The 15,570-nt window shown below is 40.5% G+C and overlaps 1 protein-coding gene across 1 annotated transcript in view; it reads left to right on the top strand.

Annotated features, from left to right (window-relative positions):
* Positions 1–15,336, top strand: part of LOC116718425 (E3 SUMO-protein ligase PIAS1-like) — a 67,106-nt gene extending 51,770 nt beyond the window's left edge. The window contains exons 3-13 of the mRNA XM_032560330.1: positions 446–530; positions 622–760; positions 848–982; positions 1,900–2,005; positions 4,106–4,179; positions 4,424–4,584; positions 6,246–6,382; positions 6,678–6,927; positions 7,558–7,697; positions 8,560–8,600; positions 9,904–15,336. Of these exons, the coding sequence (XP_032416221.1) occupies positions 446–530; positions 622–760; positions 848–982; positions 1,900–2,005; positions 4,106–4,179; positions 4,424–4,584; positions 6,246–6,382; positions 6,678–6,927; positions 7,558–7,697; positions 8,560–8,600; positions 9,904–10,260 (1,625 nt within the window). The 3' untranslated portion in view covers positions 10,261–15,336. The remainder of the gene's footprint in view (positions 1–445; positions 531–621; positions 761–847; positions 983–1,899; positions 2,006–4,105; positions 4,180–4,423; positions 4,585–6,245; positions 6,383–6,677; positions 6,928–7,557; positions 7,698–8,559; positions 8,601–9,903) is intronic.
* Positions 15,337–15,570: the final 234 nt, after the last annotated feature.

Consider the following 15,570-nt stretch of genomic DNA (forward strand, 5'->3'; position numbering starts at 1 on the left):
GCACCCCGCTGTGCGCAGACATCTTCGCTCTCTTTTTGCCTTTTATTTTTTTAGCACGACGGCTTACTGTTGCTATTTACTCTCAGTTTTGGCTTCGTGAGCAGAAGGAGTCACAGATTGAGGTCATCAATCAATCAGAATTTTATCAGCCGATGTAAAATCAGGATGTTTGGAAACGGAGAAAGAAAACATGGTTTTAAAAAAATAATGTGTGGCCTGTAAGACAATACATGCATATGTGACGTGGCTTTTTTTTTTATTGAATATTATTTCAAATTTAAACTTTGCTCAAGCTTTCATACCTGATCTTGACCTACCCTGCCCATCAAATTGGCACTTTTTTTTTAGTTACATATATTCCCTATTTACTTAAAGTTAAAATTAAGTTGAGTTTCGTTACTTCCACTACTAGTAAACCCTCTCTTCTGTCTTTGCTTCTCCGCAGCGTCAGACAACAGCCAGCGGTTTCAGGAGACGTGTTTCGCCTTCGCGTTAACGCCGCAGCAGGTCCAGCAGATCAGCAGCTCTATGTCAGTACAACGCTGATTATTGCACCGCCGTTGAATAGTAACCCACAACATGGAAGGTTGTGCTGATGATAACCGTTGCCTTTCCTCACAGGGACATCTCGGGGACCAAATGTGACTTCTCAGTTCAGGTTCAGCTCCGGTTCTGCCTGTCGGAGACAAGCTGTCCTCAGGAAGACCATTTCCCTCCCAATCTTTGTGTCAAAGTCAACGGGAAGCCATGCAACCTGCCGGTGAGGAGTCCTGGTTGACTCGCCGTCTGCCGACACGAACGTTTAATGAGATCTACTGCGAGGCTCACGTTTCTGTCTGATTTTCAGGGTTATCTTCCTCCAACCAAAAATGGCGTCGAGCCTAAGCGGCCGAGCCGGCCGATCAACATTACCTCACTTGTCAGATTGTCCACCACAGTCCCGAACACCATCGTGGTATCGTGGACTGCAGAGATTGGAAGGGTAGGAGCTAAACCCATCTGTCCTTTCTCAGTGCCTAGGACAGTGCTTTTCAAAGTGGGGGGTCTGAGAAAATCCTATCTGTTTTTTAATCATTATTATAAAATATAAGGTAAAATAATTTACTGAAATTTGCCGTGCTCGTCTTTCTGATTTCTGTCGGTCAAATTCATCAAGCTCCTTCTCATGCTAGCATAGCATAGCCAACTAAAGTCAGAAGGTATGAGGCAGCATTTATGCTAAGCAAATTTAATAATTATAGAAAAGATAATAAAAATTGATGCTTGTGTATCAACTTTTATTGATACACAAGCAGCAATAAATGCCTGTATTAAGCATTTATTGCTGCTTGATACACCACTACATTTTTAAAAAATTTTGTGTTACATTTTTGGCAAATGTCACTAAAAATCCTCTGACATCACATTTTTATCCCCTTTTCTTTCTCTGAAAGTTTAACCTATTTTAAAAAATTTTTTAACATACAAATTTCACTAAAACTGTTCATATGTCATTTATTTTGAATATTTGTTTTTTCTTTTTGTATTAAACAACCTGAATGTTCCCCTTTGCTGTCATCGTTTGTTAGTTTTCGTAAATAATAACAAAAACTCAGTCCGTTCATTTAGGCCTTTCACAGTTTGACTACTAGACAAACCAGTGAAACAAATTTTTGCTGTGTTTAGAAGCTTAAAATTCTGCTGAATTTAAATTTTTTAAATTACCTGTTGAAAATTAACATGCAATTCTTTACATGTAAAAATTGCATGTTAATTTTTAACAGGATCAAGTATAACAAATCCTGAAAATACATCCTCAGCCCAGTGAAGGCAACTTTTACAACACTAATGAGTTGTAAATCAGCTCTTTTTGACTTTTACTGGCTGTGACTGATGTTGTGTCTTAATTTGTGTGTGCAGAGTTACTCCATGGCGGTTTACTTGGTGAAGCAGCAGTCCTCCACAGTGCTGCTACAAAGACTGCGAGCAAAAGGCATCAGAAACCCAGATCACTCCAGAGCGCTCAGTAAGAACCGCCATCCTCTCTCTTCACAGATGAACTGATCCGATAAGCTGGAATGCTTTAGGGCTAAAACTGTTCTGATTAAAATCTGTCCTCGGCTCTGGGAAAGAAAAAAAAAAAAAAAAGTTGCTAATGATCTAATCTCCACGTTGAATCAAAAGTACTAAAAAGACTAAATGGGAGCTGGGAGTTTTCTTCACCGACCACTTTCTGTGGTACGGTCTGTGCATTGAAGGAGATTTAAACAGAAATTTACTTACACGAGCTGCTGTTCAACTGTTTCTGCTATATGATTAAATGTATGGGACGATTTTAATTAGCTGCGTACTCGGATACATCTTACATTTCCTCTGACAGTTTACAGATCTGCTTCTGATCCAGTACTTTGCTGAAAGCAATGTGAAATCGTGCCGGGACTTGTTAAAACGTCAGGTTTTGGACTTTAAAAGATTTAATGCATCTTCCTGGTTATCATGGCGGCCAGCTTCCCATGCACACATGCAGCTCCCCCCGCCCTCCTCTCCTCCCGAGTCTTCCCACGCATTACAGTCATGACGACCTGGAGGCAGAACCTTAATTCACCCTGGAAGCACAACCCCGAGCAGAACCAGTAAAGTTAGGATTTGTGTTTCAAAAGACTAAAAAGGACAAACATAAAAAAACAATAAACTGGTGACGAAAACACTAAACTTCAAAAGATTACAGTTTTTGTTTAAAATATAAAAAGACCAGGCATAACGGCCTTCTCGCATTACACCGCTCTTTCTGTATCAGTGACCAGCATTGATATAGGAAGAAAGAAGCGGAGTCTGTGAAACACAAAAGATTTATTGGCGCTCCCTCTTTACCCCAAAGCCGACCTCACTTCGGCTGCATCCGTACCTCCAGGCTACGAAAAGTTCAGCGTCTGCCGCCCATCGGATCTCATCGTGAGGCTTTAATTTGCAGACATAAATAAGCATGCAAACCCTGTAGCTTTCTTTTCTCGTACAACCTGGCCTTCCCTCCGTCTTAGGAAATCTGGGTTCCATCATTAAGAATCCCAGCGCCAAATAGGTCGGGCACGAAAAAAAGAGACTGAAGGACACAATGCCTAATGCTGAGACTAAATAAAAAGGTCAAAAAAGTGTTAATTTAGGGGTGGAGACACTTATTCAGTTCAATTTAGTTTTGAAAATACTTGATTATCTCATAGGGAAACTAAATGTATTAACTCATTTCATGCTGAATGCCAGTCTCGTAGCACGCGTCCACGGTTACGCATCATAACAACTATAGTAAGAGCAAAAATCCTGTCAGCTGCACAGAATCCAAAACTTGAGCAAATAATTGTCCTACAATGTAATGACTCAAAAAATATATATCAACAATAGTCTACATAAACAATAAATGAGACAGAACTTATCAAAGCTTTTCCAGCATGGTGCCGCCATGCTGGTTATATTCTACAACCAGAATATAATCAGAATAGAATATTCTACATATTCTAATATGATCAGATTATTGTAGTTTCTCTGTTTTATCGTATTTTCATCCAAACAGATTCGTTCTTTGTTGCTGAATTTGCACCTTAAAAACTTTTTAACAGGTAGGCTATTGTAATATACTACTAAATATATCGATTTCTAATCAAATTTTGGATATTGGCTTGAATTACATATTTTTACATTGTGTTTCATTCTTAGCTCTTAAGTTATGTAGCTATAACTATTAAAGTTTTTTCAACAGTCTCCAACTTTATACGCTTATTCATTCAAAAAGAGTCTTCAGGCCAGTTTGACATATTTTCGGAGAATAACTAGTCGCAAAGAGAAAATGACTCGAGCGTCTTTCACTGGCCTGACTTATCGCTATGCACGTTAAACTAACGGAAAACATCCCCAGTCCAAAGTAAGCTTGTTGTTTTTGTTCCAGCCAGACGGTAACTATGAGTTTCAAAATGTACTTGAAGGTTGCGGTGCAGCGTGAAGAGCTCCTGAATTCTCTCACAGCGCCGGCCTGGTGTCTGACAGTGACTGAGCGAGCACATCTGGAAGAAGAGCTCCATCCATCTGTTTCTCACTGACTCATACAGCGCTGTTGTCCTTTTCCTCTTACCTCCAGTCAAAGAGAAGCTCACAGCGGACCCTGACAGTGAAATAGCCACAACCAGCCTGCGTGTGTCCCTGCTCTGCCCGGTAACCACCTTTCCTGCTCCTCATACGCTTAATCTTGTGTTAAAAAATATATATATAATAATCTAGTCTTGCCAACACACGTATTGCTCAACATGCCGTTGTCGGCATAACTCTTCTTAAGCAAAATCCTGCGCTGTCATGTGGTTTTGGCATGTTTATGGCACTCGAGAGTGTAATTCACCCTTAATCCATGCTGCGTGTTTCCTCTGTGGGTTCACCACCCGTTGGTGCGTTCGCGGTGCAGCTGGGGAAGATGCGGTTGATGATCCCGTGCAGGGCGCTGACGTGCTCCCATCTGCAGTGCTTCGACGCCACGCTTTACATCCAGATGAATGAGAAGAAGCCCACCTGGGTCTGTCCTGTCTGTGACAAGAAGGCCCCTTATGAGCATCTTATCATCGATGGGTAAGTCAGACAAAGACACAAGCAGCCTCTTTGTTTTCTGAAGGAGATGCGATGATTAACTCTTTGAAATATTCTGTTATTTTTCCAAACTTTTCTTCCTGAAATCTACTAATAAATACGGCATAAAGCTTTTTGAGTTAGTTTTTTTTTTTTTTTAAAGTGTTTTAACTCAGACTTTGACTGCTTTTCTCTTATCTCTGTGCAGTACTTAAAGAGAATCTTTATGCATGAAGCTTTTAGTAAAAAGGATTCAGTACAGAAAACAAGAAAGAAAAAGTAGGTGGTAATAAAATGCTTCAGTACACAATGGATAAACTGATTTTGGGAAATGGCTAAAAGGCATTTATTTTACATTTTACTTCTGGGTAAACCTTGTTAAGGTCTGTGTCTGTTGTAGCTGAGCTCAACAAACATCTCTCCACCAATCAGCAAAGTCACAAGTCCACCAAGAAAAAAAGATGCATTTTACAAAGGAAGACCTTAAAAAAAAAGCTAAATTTTAAAAGTCATAATAACAAGGGAAAGACAGAGAGACAGAAGCTGCAGAGTTGAAGTTAGTGCAGAAGAGGAGTATTTGCCAGAACAGACAGTGACCCTGATGAAGACCAAGTTTGATCTTTACGTGACTTAACATGTTTGTGGTTGCTCTGCAGTTTGCAAATGTTTAGAAAATGAACGTTAGAGTGTAGAAAATACTAGATTTTATATCAGATTGTCTAAAAGTTAGATTTTTCCGCAGTTCTCTTTCTTTTCCTTCTTTGCTTCTTTTGTTTTTTGTTTTTCTTTGATTTTTGCTTTCTTTTTTCTTCCTTTCTCTCTTTGCTTTTTCTTTCTCCTTTTTCTTCCACTTCTGGTTTTCATTGGTTCCTTATCACTGCCACAAATTCATAGTGAACTTCAGTCCTTTATCTTTTTTTGAATTATTAATTCCAAACTTTTATTCTGTTTCTTAAAACACTAAAAAGAGCTAATTTTTATTATTTCTTATTTTCTTTGGCATTCGGATCACTTTACTTGAGAAAGTCTTGCAAACCACATTATATACAGAAGTCTTCATTTTCCAAAAAGTGTTGATAATATCTCTTCCTGTTTTGTTCGTATAACAACGATATCATGTAAATGTCTCGTCATGTTAGATAACTGCATCATTACACTTTTTGACAAAACCCATTTTAAGTTGGATCTATTATTAAGTAAAGTTTTTTTCCCACAAATTAGTTGCTGCTGCTAAAATGTTCTGTCTATCAAGCTGTTATATTTGATATTTGTCACAGAAAGTGGGACGAACCGTCTCTCAGTGACAGGCTGATTCTTACAAAATGACTAAATATTAAATGGGATCTTGAGGCACATGTTCATCGCAGCCTGTCACAAAGAGACAACTTGTTCCCATATGCTGCATTTTTCTTCGCTGCATTTCTGTCCCTCTTTAAAGCCAAGACTTTTAGACATTTTTTGATCTGCGGTCGTTTTTTTAAGCCTGTCACTTCCTTTCTATCCGTACGTTTTGAGCGAACTTTGAAAGAGAATGTGCTGCGTCGGTCTGGAAGATGCTTTTTAAAAAAAAACAAAATACGATTAAGATCATCTGGTTGATTTCAGATTTCCATTTAAAATGAATTATTTTAAGCTAACCCTTGCCTGCCTGTGTCTTCTTCTAGACTTTTTGTAGAGATCTTGAACAGCTGCTCAGACTGTGATGAGATCCAGTTTAAGGAGGATGGCAGCTGGGCCCCCATGAGGTCTAAGAAGGAAGTGCAAGAGGTCTCCTCAGCTTCCCTTAACAACGGGCTGGATGGTGAGTTTTGTGGGATGGGAAGCCAATTCAGCTAGGAATACAAAGTTGCTAAAAAAGAAAACCAAACAGAATAACGTTTATCCTCTGCTACTTGGTTTGCATTGTCCGTTTTAATTTGCCAAATCGTCAGTAATATTACCTCTGAATAAAATGCCTCTATGCCAACAAACACCCTATGATTCATGTTCAGCAGAGCAGATGAGTTTTCTGAGGTTTAGAGAACCTTCAGGGTTTTTCTCAGGCTCCTTTCTCTGTAAATCCCGACACAAACTGAGACGTCTGTGCTTCCCCTCAGGCTCCTGTCGGACGTCTGAAGGCTCGGATCAGCACAGCTCCTCGTCCTCCAGCCACAGCGACAGCAGCCACAGCAAAAAGTTGGAAGTGATCGACCTGACACTCGACAGCTCCTCGGACGAAGAAGAACCAGATTCCCCGCCGCTGCCTCCTCCTCCTCCTCGTCCACCTTCCTCTGCAACACTTCCTCCTCCAGTCAAAAGAGCGTGTCCGTCTCTGTCGCCGACCTCGCCGCCTGTCATAAACAAAGGGTGAGTCAACCACAGAAGCAGGGCTGGACGCGTATTGCTTCGTTTATCACTTATCGCGATACATGTCTTATCACGGTAGAAATTTTGATTTATTTTTGTCATGATAAATTCTGATTGATGATGTTTAAAACCCTCCAAAACGGTCTGTATAGTTGGGATTGTTAGTTTTACTCTTTCTCCACCGTTTGCTCAATGAGAGTATCAATAAATTTGAAAATATGACTTGATCACACATCACAGTTCTTTAAATGACTTGCATCCTAAAGAATCTTACTACTTAAAGGGAATGTTTTTCAAGAGCAGTTTTTGTGGTGAAGCTTAAAGCATGACCTCACCAACCGTAAACAATAAAAACCCAGAATAAGGAAAATTTTGTTGACTTTTAATTGAGCAAAGTAGCATTAAATACAGAGTTGTTTTTTTTTCATTGCTACCTTTTCTGCCAGATTAACATTCATGAAGTCTCTACTGCTTCATTTGGCCTTGGTGAATCTTGCGTTGGTGTTTGGGGCTTAGTTTAGGGTGCAGAATGCTGGCTGTACCCCAGCATTCTGCACAAAGTGAAAACGTGACGGTCGGTGCAGCAGTCCTCTGACCTCTTTGTGTTTTCCGTGCGCACGCGCTCTGCAGGGTGTTGAACCTGCACCACCAGGCCTCTCCCGCCAGCTGCACCCCCAGCATGCCAGCCATGGACACCAACTACATCCCTCCGGTGCCCCCACTCATCCAGGACTACAGGCCCTACTACCACACCCCCAACGACCTGTCAGGTAACAACCACACACTCAGGAATCCAGAAACGTTTTCCAAATTCGGATAAATATAGAATATATCTGTTAGTCCAAACTTTCTTCCCTGTCCCATTGTCATTCTGTGTCTTTTCTTCTCTCTGGCCTTCCTTCCTCTTGTTCCCTTCCTGTCCGTTTTTCTCTCTTTCCTTCCTTTTTCTCTCTTTTTTCCTTATATGGGCCCCTCACTGTGCCCTTCCTGTCTGGTGTCCTTCCTCTCTTTGTTTTCCTTGTTTGTGTTTTTTCTGCTGTACTAATCTTTTTCTATCCTTCTTTCTGTCTTTTCTTCTTAGTCTGTTTCTTGTTGTTTCCTCCGTATCTCCATTGGCCATGACCTCTATTTTTTTTACCTCTTCTGACCTTCCATCTTTCTTTCTTTCTTTCTCTCCTCTGTCATGTCTTCCCTTGTTTCTTTCTTTATTTTTAGTTCTGTCCTTTCGTTCATCCTTTCCTCCCTTGTTTTCAGTTTCTTCTTACTTTCTTGTGCCCTTACTTATTTTTCTAGAAAGTTGGATGTGGAAAAGTATAGATATGAACAACATGGAGGAAACTTATCTGGACATTTTGGACCAATTAAACAATAATTGTCAGATACCACAGAAGAAGAACGTTTTTTACTGATGACTTATTAAGAATGAGCTGTAAAAGGTTTTTGTTTTTGTGGGTGGGCGAACCTGATGCGAGACCTGTCCACATCAGCTCTGAAACACTCATGAACTTCTCACTTGAGAATTTCCACTTCATTTTTTTGTACCATTTTTGCCTGCAGGTTTACGCTGGCGTGTGCCATCCTCCCATTTCTAGATGTAATCAACACCGACTTTCCTTTGTGCTTATTTTCCAGAGTTGAACTTCTTCTCTTTTCTTCAAGGAGACAATCATCAGGTATGTTCAACTGTGTTCTGTGTGTCGTGTAGCACAGGAATACCCCCCACTCCTCAAACACTTATGTATTTTTTTTTTTTGTTGTTGTTATTAAAGCGCCCTCTCTACTTTCACCATACGAAGCCAGCTGCCGGTGGGTTCTCAGTGACGAGATGTTCCCCGTCATAAAAAGAAATTATTTAAAAAGACATATCCTAATTCTGAGTAACCCACTTAAAATTTTTATTTGACCTGTCTGAAGCCTGATGATGGGGGAGAACTTCACATAAAATCCTTCCTGTACTCTGTGTTCCCTTTTTTTTTTTTTTTTTTTTTACTGCTTTTACTGCTGGCTCTTAGTCTCAATCTATACAGGGAGCCGCGAGAGCAAAACATTTGATAAATGAAAGCCGTCTGGTGCAGAAAGTCGTGCGATATCCTGCTGCTTTCACTACGCCGTATCGGCGTCGGAGATTTCTGCTGCCAGCCTGAAACAATGAAGCTGAAGGGATTTTAAATATGACTCACGGTGTTGGAAATGTTTCGTCTGACATGTCCCCTTTGAAAGAGAAGATGGTCAGAAGCAAATGCCTCAATTATATTTAACACCAAAATATTGCCAACTATTTCCTTTTTTATTTTTTCTTATACATTAAGGGTGTTCAAAGTGGGGTGCACTGGCCATTTGCCACAATTCAAGAATAAATTAGATCAAAACTACGACTTTTAAATCAAAATCTATTTTAAAAAGTGTTAAAATGCAACACAAAGGGATCATCTTTTTTCTCGTTTTCTGCTTTGCTTATTTTGTCATGGTGACTACGAACACATCTATTCTAAAGTACACCTTGATGCACCCAAATCTGCTTTTAATTGTTGCAGTAAAACTTGGATAAATACTGGAAGCGTTTTCAAATGAAGACTGACTGAGGTCCTGTTTTTAATGCTGAGGATAGTCCAAAAAAAATGTTTTCACTTTTCTTCATTCGAGCCCAAAGTAGCAATAAGCGAACGGGATGCCTTTCGTTTAACAAGAAAAACCACTTAAAGTTTTGGATCTACGATGCAGTTCCTACAAAAGAGTTGGATTACTTCATTTAGTTAAAACAGTTTATGCTTAGCTTGTTGGTGAAAAGGTGGAAAAAATATAAAATTTTTGGTCATTTTAGTTTTTAAAAAAATGACATTCTTTTGTCCTGTGAGTAGTTTTGAGGTGACGATTTTGGCCAACATGACAAAAAGAACACACACACGCCTACACACACATATATATTTATATAAAATGCTGTCCCACTAACAGCTCTTCCTCGTTGCCGCCCTGCAGCATTACAACATGGTCATGGCGGCGGCGGCGGCTGCCTCGGCCTCAGAGGACCACGAGCTCCTCCTCAACCGCTTCCTGCCCTACAGCACCTCCTCGTCGGCCTCCCAGCTGTTCCTCGACCAATCAGGTACCCCCTCGCTGACGGCGCCGACCAACGGGATGAGCAACACGGGCGGCGGCGGCTTGGTCTCATCCAGTAGCCTTCGAGACACTCACTCCACACACTCGTCGTCTTCGCACTCGTCCTCACACCCGTCCTCACACACACACCCCGGGGTGGTGGCCAGTCGAAGCAGCGCCGAAGCGGCAGTGGCAGCTATCTACGGCGGGATACCTGACGTCATATCGCTGGACTGACCCGAGGCGGGGGGCGACGCTCTGGGCCCGGCGTGAATGCAGCGTCACGCCGAGCCCGGTGCGGACCGCAGGGTAAACGTTTCTTTTTTTCTTTTTTTTTTGCTCCAGAGATTAGACCGGCCCCAAGTCATCGAACTCTGTCAGCCTTTTTGGAGCCATAATATGGAGAAAAGCACTAAATATCTAAGTGGGTGACATCACTTAAAGGGAGAGTAGCAGGGAGGGATGTGGACTTGGTGTTACTGACCTCAGATGAGAAACCAGTCCGAACGTTTGGACCACATCTGATCTTTACTGGTACAAACTTGGCACAAACAGCAGAGATGCTGCCCGAGTGAAAAAAAATACAAGGTTGAAGGGTTCCTTATTGTTTTTTTCAAGGCGCAGCACCGTGACCAGAGAACAAAATCTATTTTCCTCTTTTACTTTTCTAAGTCGGGAACGTTTTCAGTGTAGTGAGCTGCTTCTGTCGCTGTTCCCAGGCGGAGGACTGGACCTCCTTTCCCTTCAACACCTGCTGCCATGTTTGCTTAACTTTCCATCCGCATCTCCAACAGCAACCACGTTCCTTTTTTTCCCCTCTTCGACCTCCTGTCCAGATTCATTGTGTATTTTGTTTTTCTCTATAATGAGACTGAATTAACAGTTGAATCATGTTGTAGTAGTTTTAATATTCTTTTTAACTTATGTATGATATTTAAACAGTGAAATATGCATTCCCCTTGACTTTCAGGTTGATTCTGTGTTGGTTATTTTCACTCCTTGTAAAGAATCTGCCGGCATACAGCATTTAAACTGTTGAAGCTATTTATACTTGCCAATTTTGACTTTTAGCTGGAAGACTTTTTTTTTTTTTTTGCACAATGCCAAAAAGTAGGTACTAATATGAAAGTGATCTGAGTGCTGTTGAATGTGTGTGTGTGTCAGTGTGATCTTTTTCAGTCTGTTTCTCCGGGCTCAGTGTGTTGCTTCGCGTCTCTTGCGGCTGACTGTCATAAAAGGATTTTCCGACGTAGCCGGTCGTAGCAACGCCGGGCCTTTTAAAGACACAGGCGTCCACAGCATGCGACCAAGCTTAAAGCAGTGCCTGTTTATTATGTGCGCGTGTTTGAGGAACATTAAAGTAATGTCTTAAAATCGTCACTTTTTTTTTTTTGCATCTGACGTTTTTGAACCTACGGCTGGTTTTCCGCACCCATCCGGGGGGAAAGTTGAGTCAGGACGGCTTGCGGGTGACGTCTTGAGAAGTGAAAGAAAGGCGGCCTCGGCAGGTCAGCGCGGGCTCCGCTCCGAATTAGACGGTTTAAAAATGCATGGCCTGTCAGGAGAAAGCCTCGAGTGTTTGGAGCAAAGCGCGTTCGCTGCTTTTCACGCATGGTTTGCTCGTGAATGTACATTTTTAAAACAACACACACTTTCGTTTTGTCGTTATCGAAGCCGTGTTTCCCCGTCGTCCTTTAAATGTTCCCAGCGTCTGGCGTCATGAGCGTCTCTCTGACGTCCCCTCTTCCAGGCGCCGGAATCAGGCAGCGCCTAATTATCCCAGCGATCATGAGATAATGGGCTCTGACAGCGTCTCCCGTCACCTCACCTCCCTCCTCCCGCCGCCCCGTCCCATTCCTCGATAACTGGACGGGAATCTGACACGGGGTGACCTCCTCCCTTCTCCCCCTCTTCCCTCCACTTGGCATTTCTAACTCCATTCCCCGCTTTTCTCATGGGAATCAACTCCTGCCTCTCCATCATCTGCTGGAACAAGTTCTTTTAGTGTATTTCCTGTGTTGTGCAGTATTTTATTTATTTTGTACCCTTCGTGTCTATATATTGAATTTTCTTTTCTTTTTTTTACAAATTGCTCAGTGACTGAAAGCGAGTGTGAGTCACTGTCATGTGGGAGCCGGTGGTGAAAAGATTTTATTTAATATGCGTTGAATAATTGTTTAGCAGCAGCTCGACTACTCAGAAAGGTGTTGTGATGATTCTCTAGGGAAATAAATGCCACCGTGCATTTACTCGGTAGCAGACTCTGGTAATCCTTTTATGGGCACAAACGAATGCTTAATTAATTCATGCGCGATTAATTGTTTCTTTTGAATTAATTGTGTTGTGTGTTCCGGAATGCAGCGATGTAGAAAGGAGTGCGGGGAAGAAAAAAAAAAATAGGCTGCACAACCAGAAACCCAGCAGACAAATCCAAACATCAGGTAGTTTTCCAAGGCTGCCATCAGCCTCAGCTGTTTGGCAGATAATGACATAAAGAATAAAGATGATACACATTAAACACGCTGCTAGGCATGGGCTGGTTTCCACTATGTTTCATGTCCTCTTAATTTGAAAGTGCAGAGAGGAAGTGCCTGTCTGTTTGGAGCAGGTGTGGGAACCAGCGCCACCTATCGCTTTCTGTGTTAATGCAGTTTTGAAGCTGAAGTTTGAAAGTACACGTTGCTCTTACACAGACAACTCAGTTATTTTCTGTGCATAAACTCTCAAAGTGTCATAAAATTTATCAAATGTTTATTCTATGTTTTGGCTAGCCTTATAAGGCTGAATGGACCATTATTTATGCCGCATTTCTGAAATCTCTACAACGTAACGTTTCATTTTCCTTCAAAAACCTGCAACATTTTACCCCCATTTTTTGGCTTTCACCCCCTGGTGGAAGACTTAGGCATTGCAGATGACCTGTGGAGGTTTTTCTAGAAGTCCAAGATTATGTGCAGGCATCTGATGGGAGTTTTTAAGCTGCACAAAGTGGTTTTCTTTGAGTTGGTTACAGTCAGATGTGTGTAGAGTAACTCGACGTTTTACTCAACCAAGAGAAGCACTATGTTAGGATTTTTTTTACTCAAGTAAAAGTAAAACTTTGCCATACAAGAAATTAGTAAGGTGAGAGTAAAAAAGTATTCCATCAAAATGTTACTCATGTACTTAGCAATTGTTTGATTGCAACATCTGATGTAATATTTAAAAGTTATGGCAGCAGATAAACAAAAATCTAAAGTCATGTTCACATTGTGGTATTTTATAGACAAAAGGAAAAATATGCAAATAAGTAAAATTATTATAGGCAGAAGAAAGATTTAGCTTTTCCAAATCAATCTGTTTCAACATAAACCTTAGAAAACTGATACTTAAAGTTAAACGTAGCTAGTTACTGCCCACCTCTCATAGAAATAGTTGGTCGTTTATCCAAACGAGTCTTTAATTGGGACATTTACCACAAATCAAATCATTAGAATACTCACTTTTCTGGTCACTGACAAAAAGTAAACATGAAAAAACATCTAAAAAAAAAAGACAAAGCATCACCACAAATAAATGCAGCACTGAACTTTTTATTTTGACCCTTCATTAAGATAAACATATGGCTTAATATGTTTCACACAATCAGTTGAAAAAAACTGCCAGTGTTCTCGCAAAACAGTTTTTATAAGTGTTGTTAGTAAATTATTAAGTGTGCAATTTGATTTTTAAGTCATACAGATAATTATTTTTATTGGGAAATTATAATAAAAAAAAAGTATCCTAACATGTGACTTATGATGCAATTTTTTTATTATTATTATTTTCCTAAATCTTTCAAATTAGCAGTTCAAACAAAATTCGACTATGTCTTAAGTTGAGCTTTAAACGGTGATGTGCAAGTATCAAAATCAAAGTGGCAACTCAAGCAGGTTGTAAGAATTTTTCTTTTTTGCTTTTTAGCATTATTTTAAAGCAATTAGATTGTTTTTATACAGTTGTAAGTATTTGTTAATAGCATAGTGAACACTGTGGGATTTCTTTCCAGGTTGTCATAGTGAGAGACTCCTCCATGCCTGCAGGCCACACGTCGGTAAACAACCGTCTCATTTTTAGGTCTGCCTTGTACATATTCACACCAACTCAGCCCGTTTACCTCATTTTACCATCTGGCACCAGTTCAGGGCTTGTCTGTTTGCTCTTCAATAATACTGAAAAATACATTGGGAGGGCCTGAAAAGCTCCCGTCTGCTTTTAACTGCAGCCGAAAGGGCTGTTTGTATCCGAGTTTAACGGCGTCCTGTTGTTTTGAATGCGGAGAGGCAGCCAAGCTGTCCCCCCTCCTCCAACATCCTTTGTATAATGGAACAAAATAAATCTCCATTTGAGAATTTTAAATTTATCCTGATTATGAAACCAAAACAGGACATTCTTCCTAAATAAAACATTTTAAAAACCAGCTTCTTTTGGCCTGGAAAGCAAAGCAGAGGCCTGCAGGGCTTCTGGATGGAGCTGCAGAGTTTCCTTACAGACCATCAAGGAGTCGGTTAATAATTAATTGTTTGGCTTATCATTCAGACTCATAGACAGCATGTGCCTTTATTCTAAAGTGTTACCAGATTCCTGCTGCTTCCCCCCACCCTCCCGTGTTGGGATACTTGACGAGACAGTCACTGTAACTGAAAGCATTTGATTGCGGCTTAATTTATTGAAGCTTCTGTCCTCACTCTCGTCATGCTGCTGACTTCATGACGGCCAGGGGGCGCCAGAGCAAACTGTGTTGAATGTGTTTCTGCTCAAACATCACAAGCTTCTGTGTGGGATTACCAAAAACGACAAAGTTGGATCTCTTCCTGGTTTCCCTCTAATGTTATTATTATTATTATTTCTTTTTTTTTTTTTTTAGCTCTTTAACAGTGAAGTCTGGGAAAGCGGCTCCTCTCTTTGGTCATCCTCACCTTAACTTAAAGGGAAAAAGTGTTTATATTCTGTCAGTATGGGAAAACCCTGAAAACTGAACGTTCAGATCCGAACGTGAGCCGTTCGATGTCCTCTAGTATGCTTCTGTTTTTGTGTGTGTGTGTGTGTGTGCGTCACTTCAGAGCGAAAGGAATAAAAATAATTTATATATTTTTTAGAAAACGGAAGTTGTAAAACAAAAAAAAACAAAACAAAAAAAGACGACTGTGGCCAATAAAGAGTCTCACACAACAGAAATGATCTCCTTAGACGGACTCGAGTCGACATCTGCACTCACTGCCTTATTAACAGGTTTCACAGCTCCAATCTGAGAGACAGAAAAACTTGTTTTAACAAAAAAAAAAATCAGATAAATAAATAAAAAAAGGCTTTTCATGGAGGGAAGGAGGAAGACGGTGTACAGTAGACCCATGTCAGTTTGTACAAATTTACCAAGTGAAAAAAATATTTATTACCTGCATTGGAAGAAATTGTTTACTTATTGAATGTTACTTGTTTATGTAGAAAAGTAGATGTAATAAAATGCATTCTGCTACATCTGCGTGTTTCAATTTATTTCTGGAGTTTTGTTGTTTTTTTTTCATTAAA

This window comes from Xiphophorus hellerii, chromosome 4, assembly GCF_003331165.1.
Source record: "Xiphophorus hellerii strain 12219 chromosome 4, Xiphophorus_hellerii-4.1, whole genome shotgun sequence".
NCBI lineage: Eukaryota > Metazoa > Chordata > Actinopteri > Cyprinodontiformes > Poeciliidae > Xiphophorus > Xiphophorus hellerii.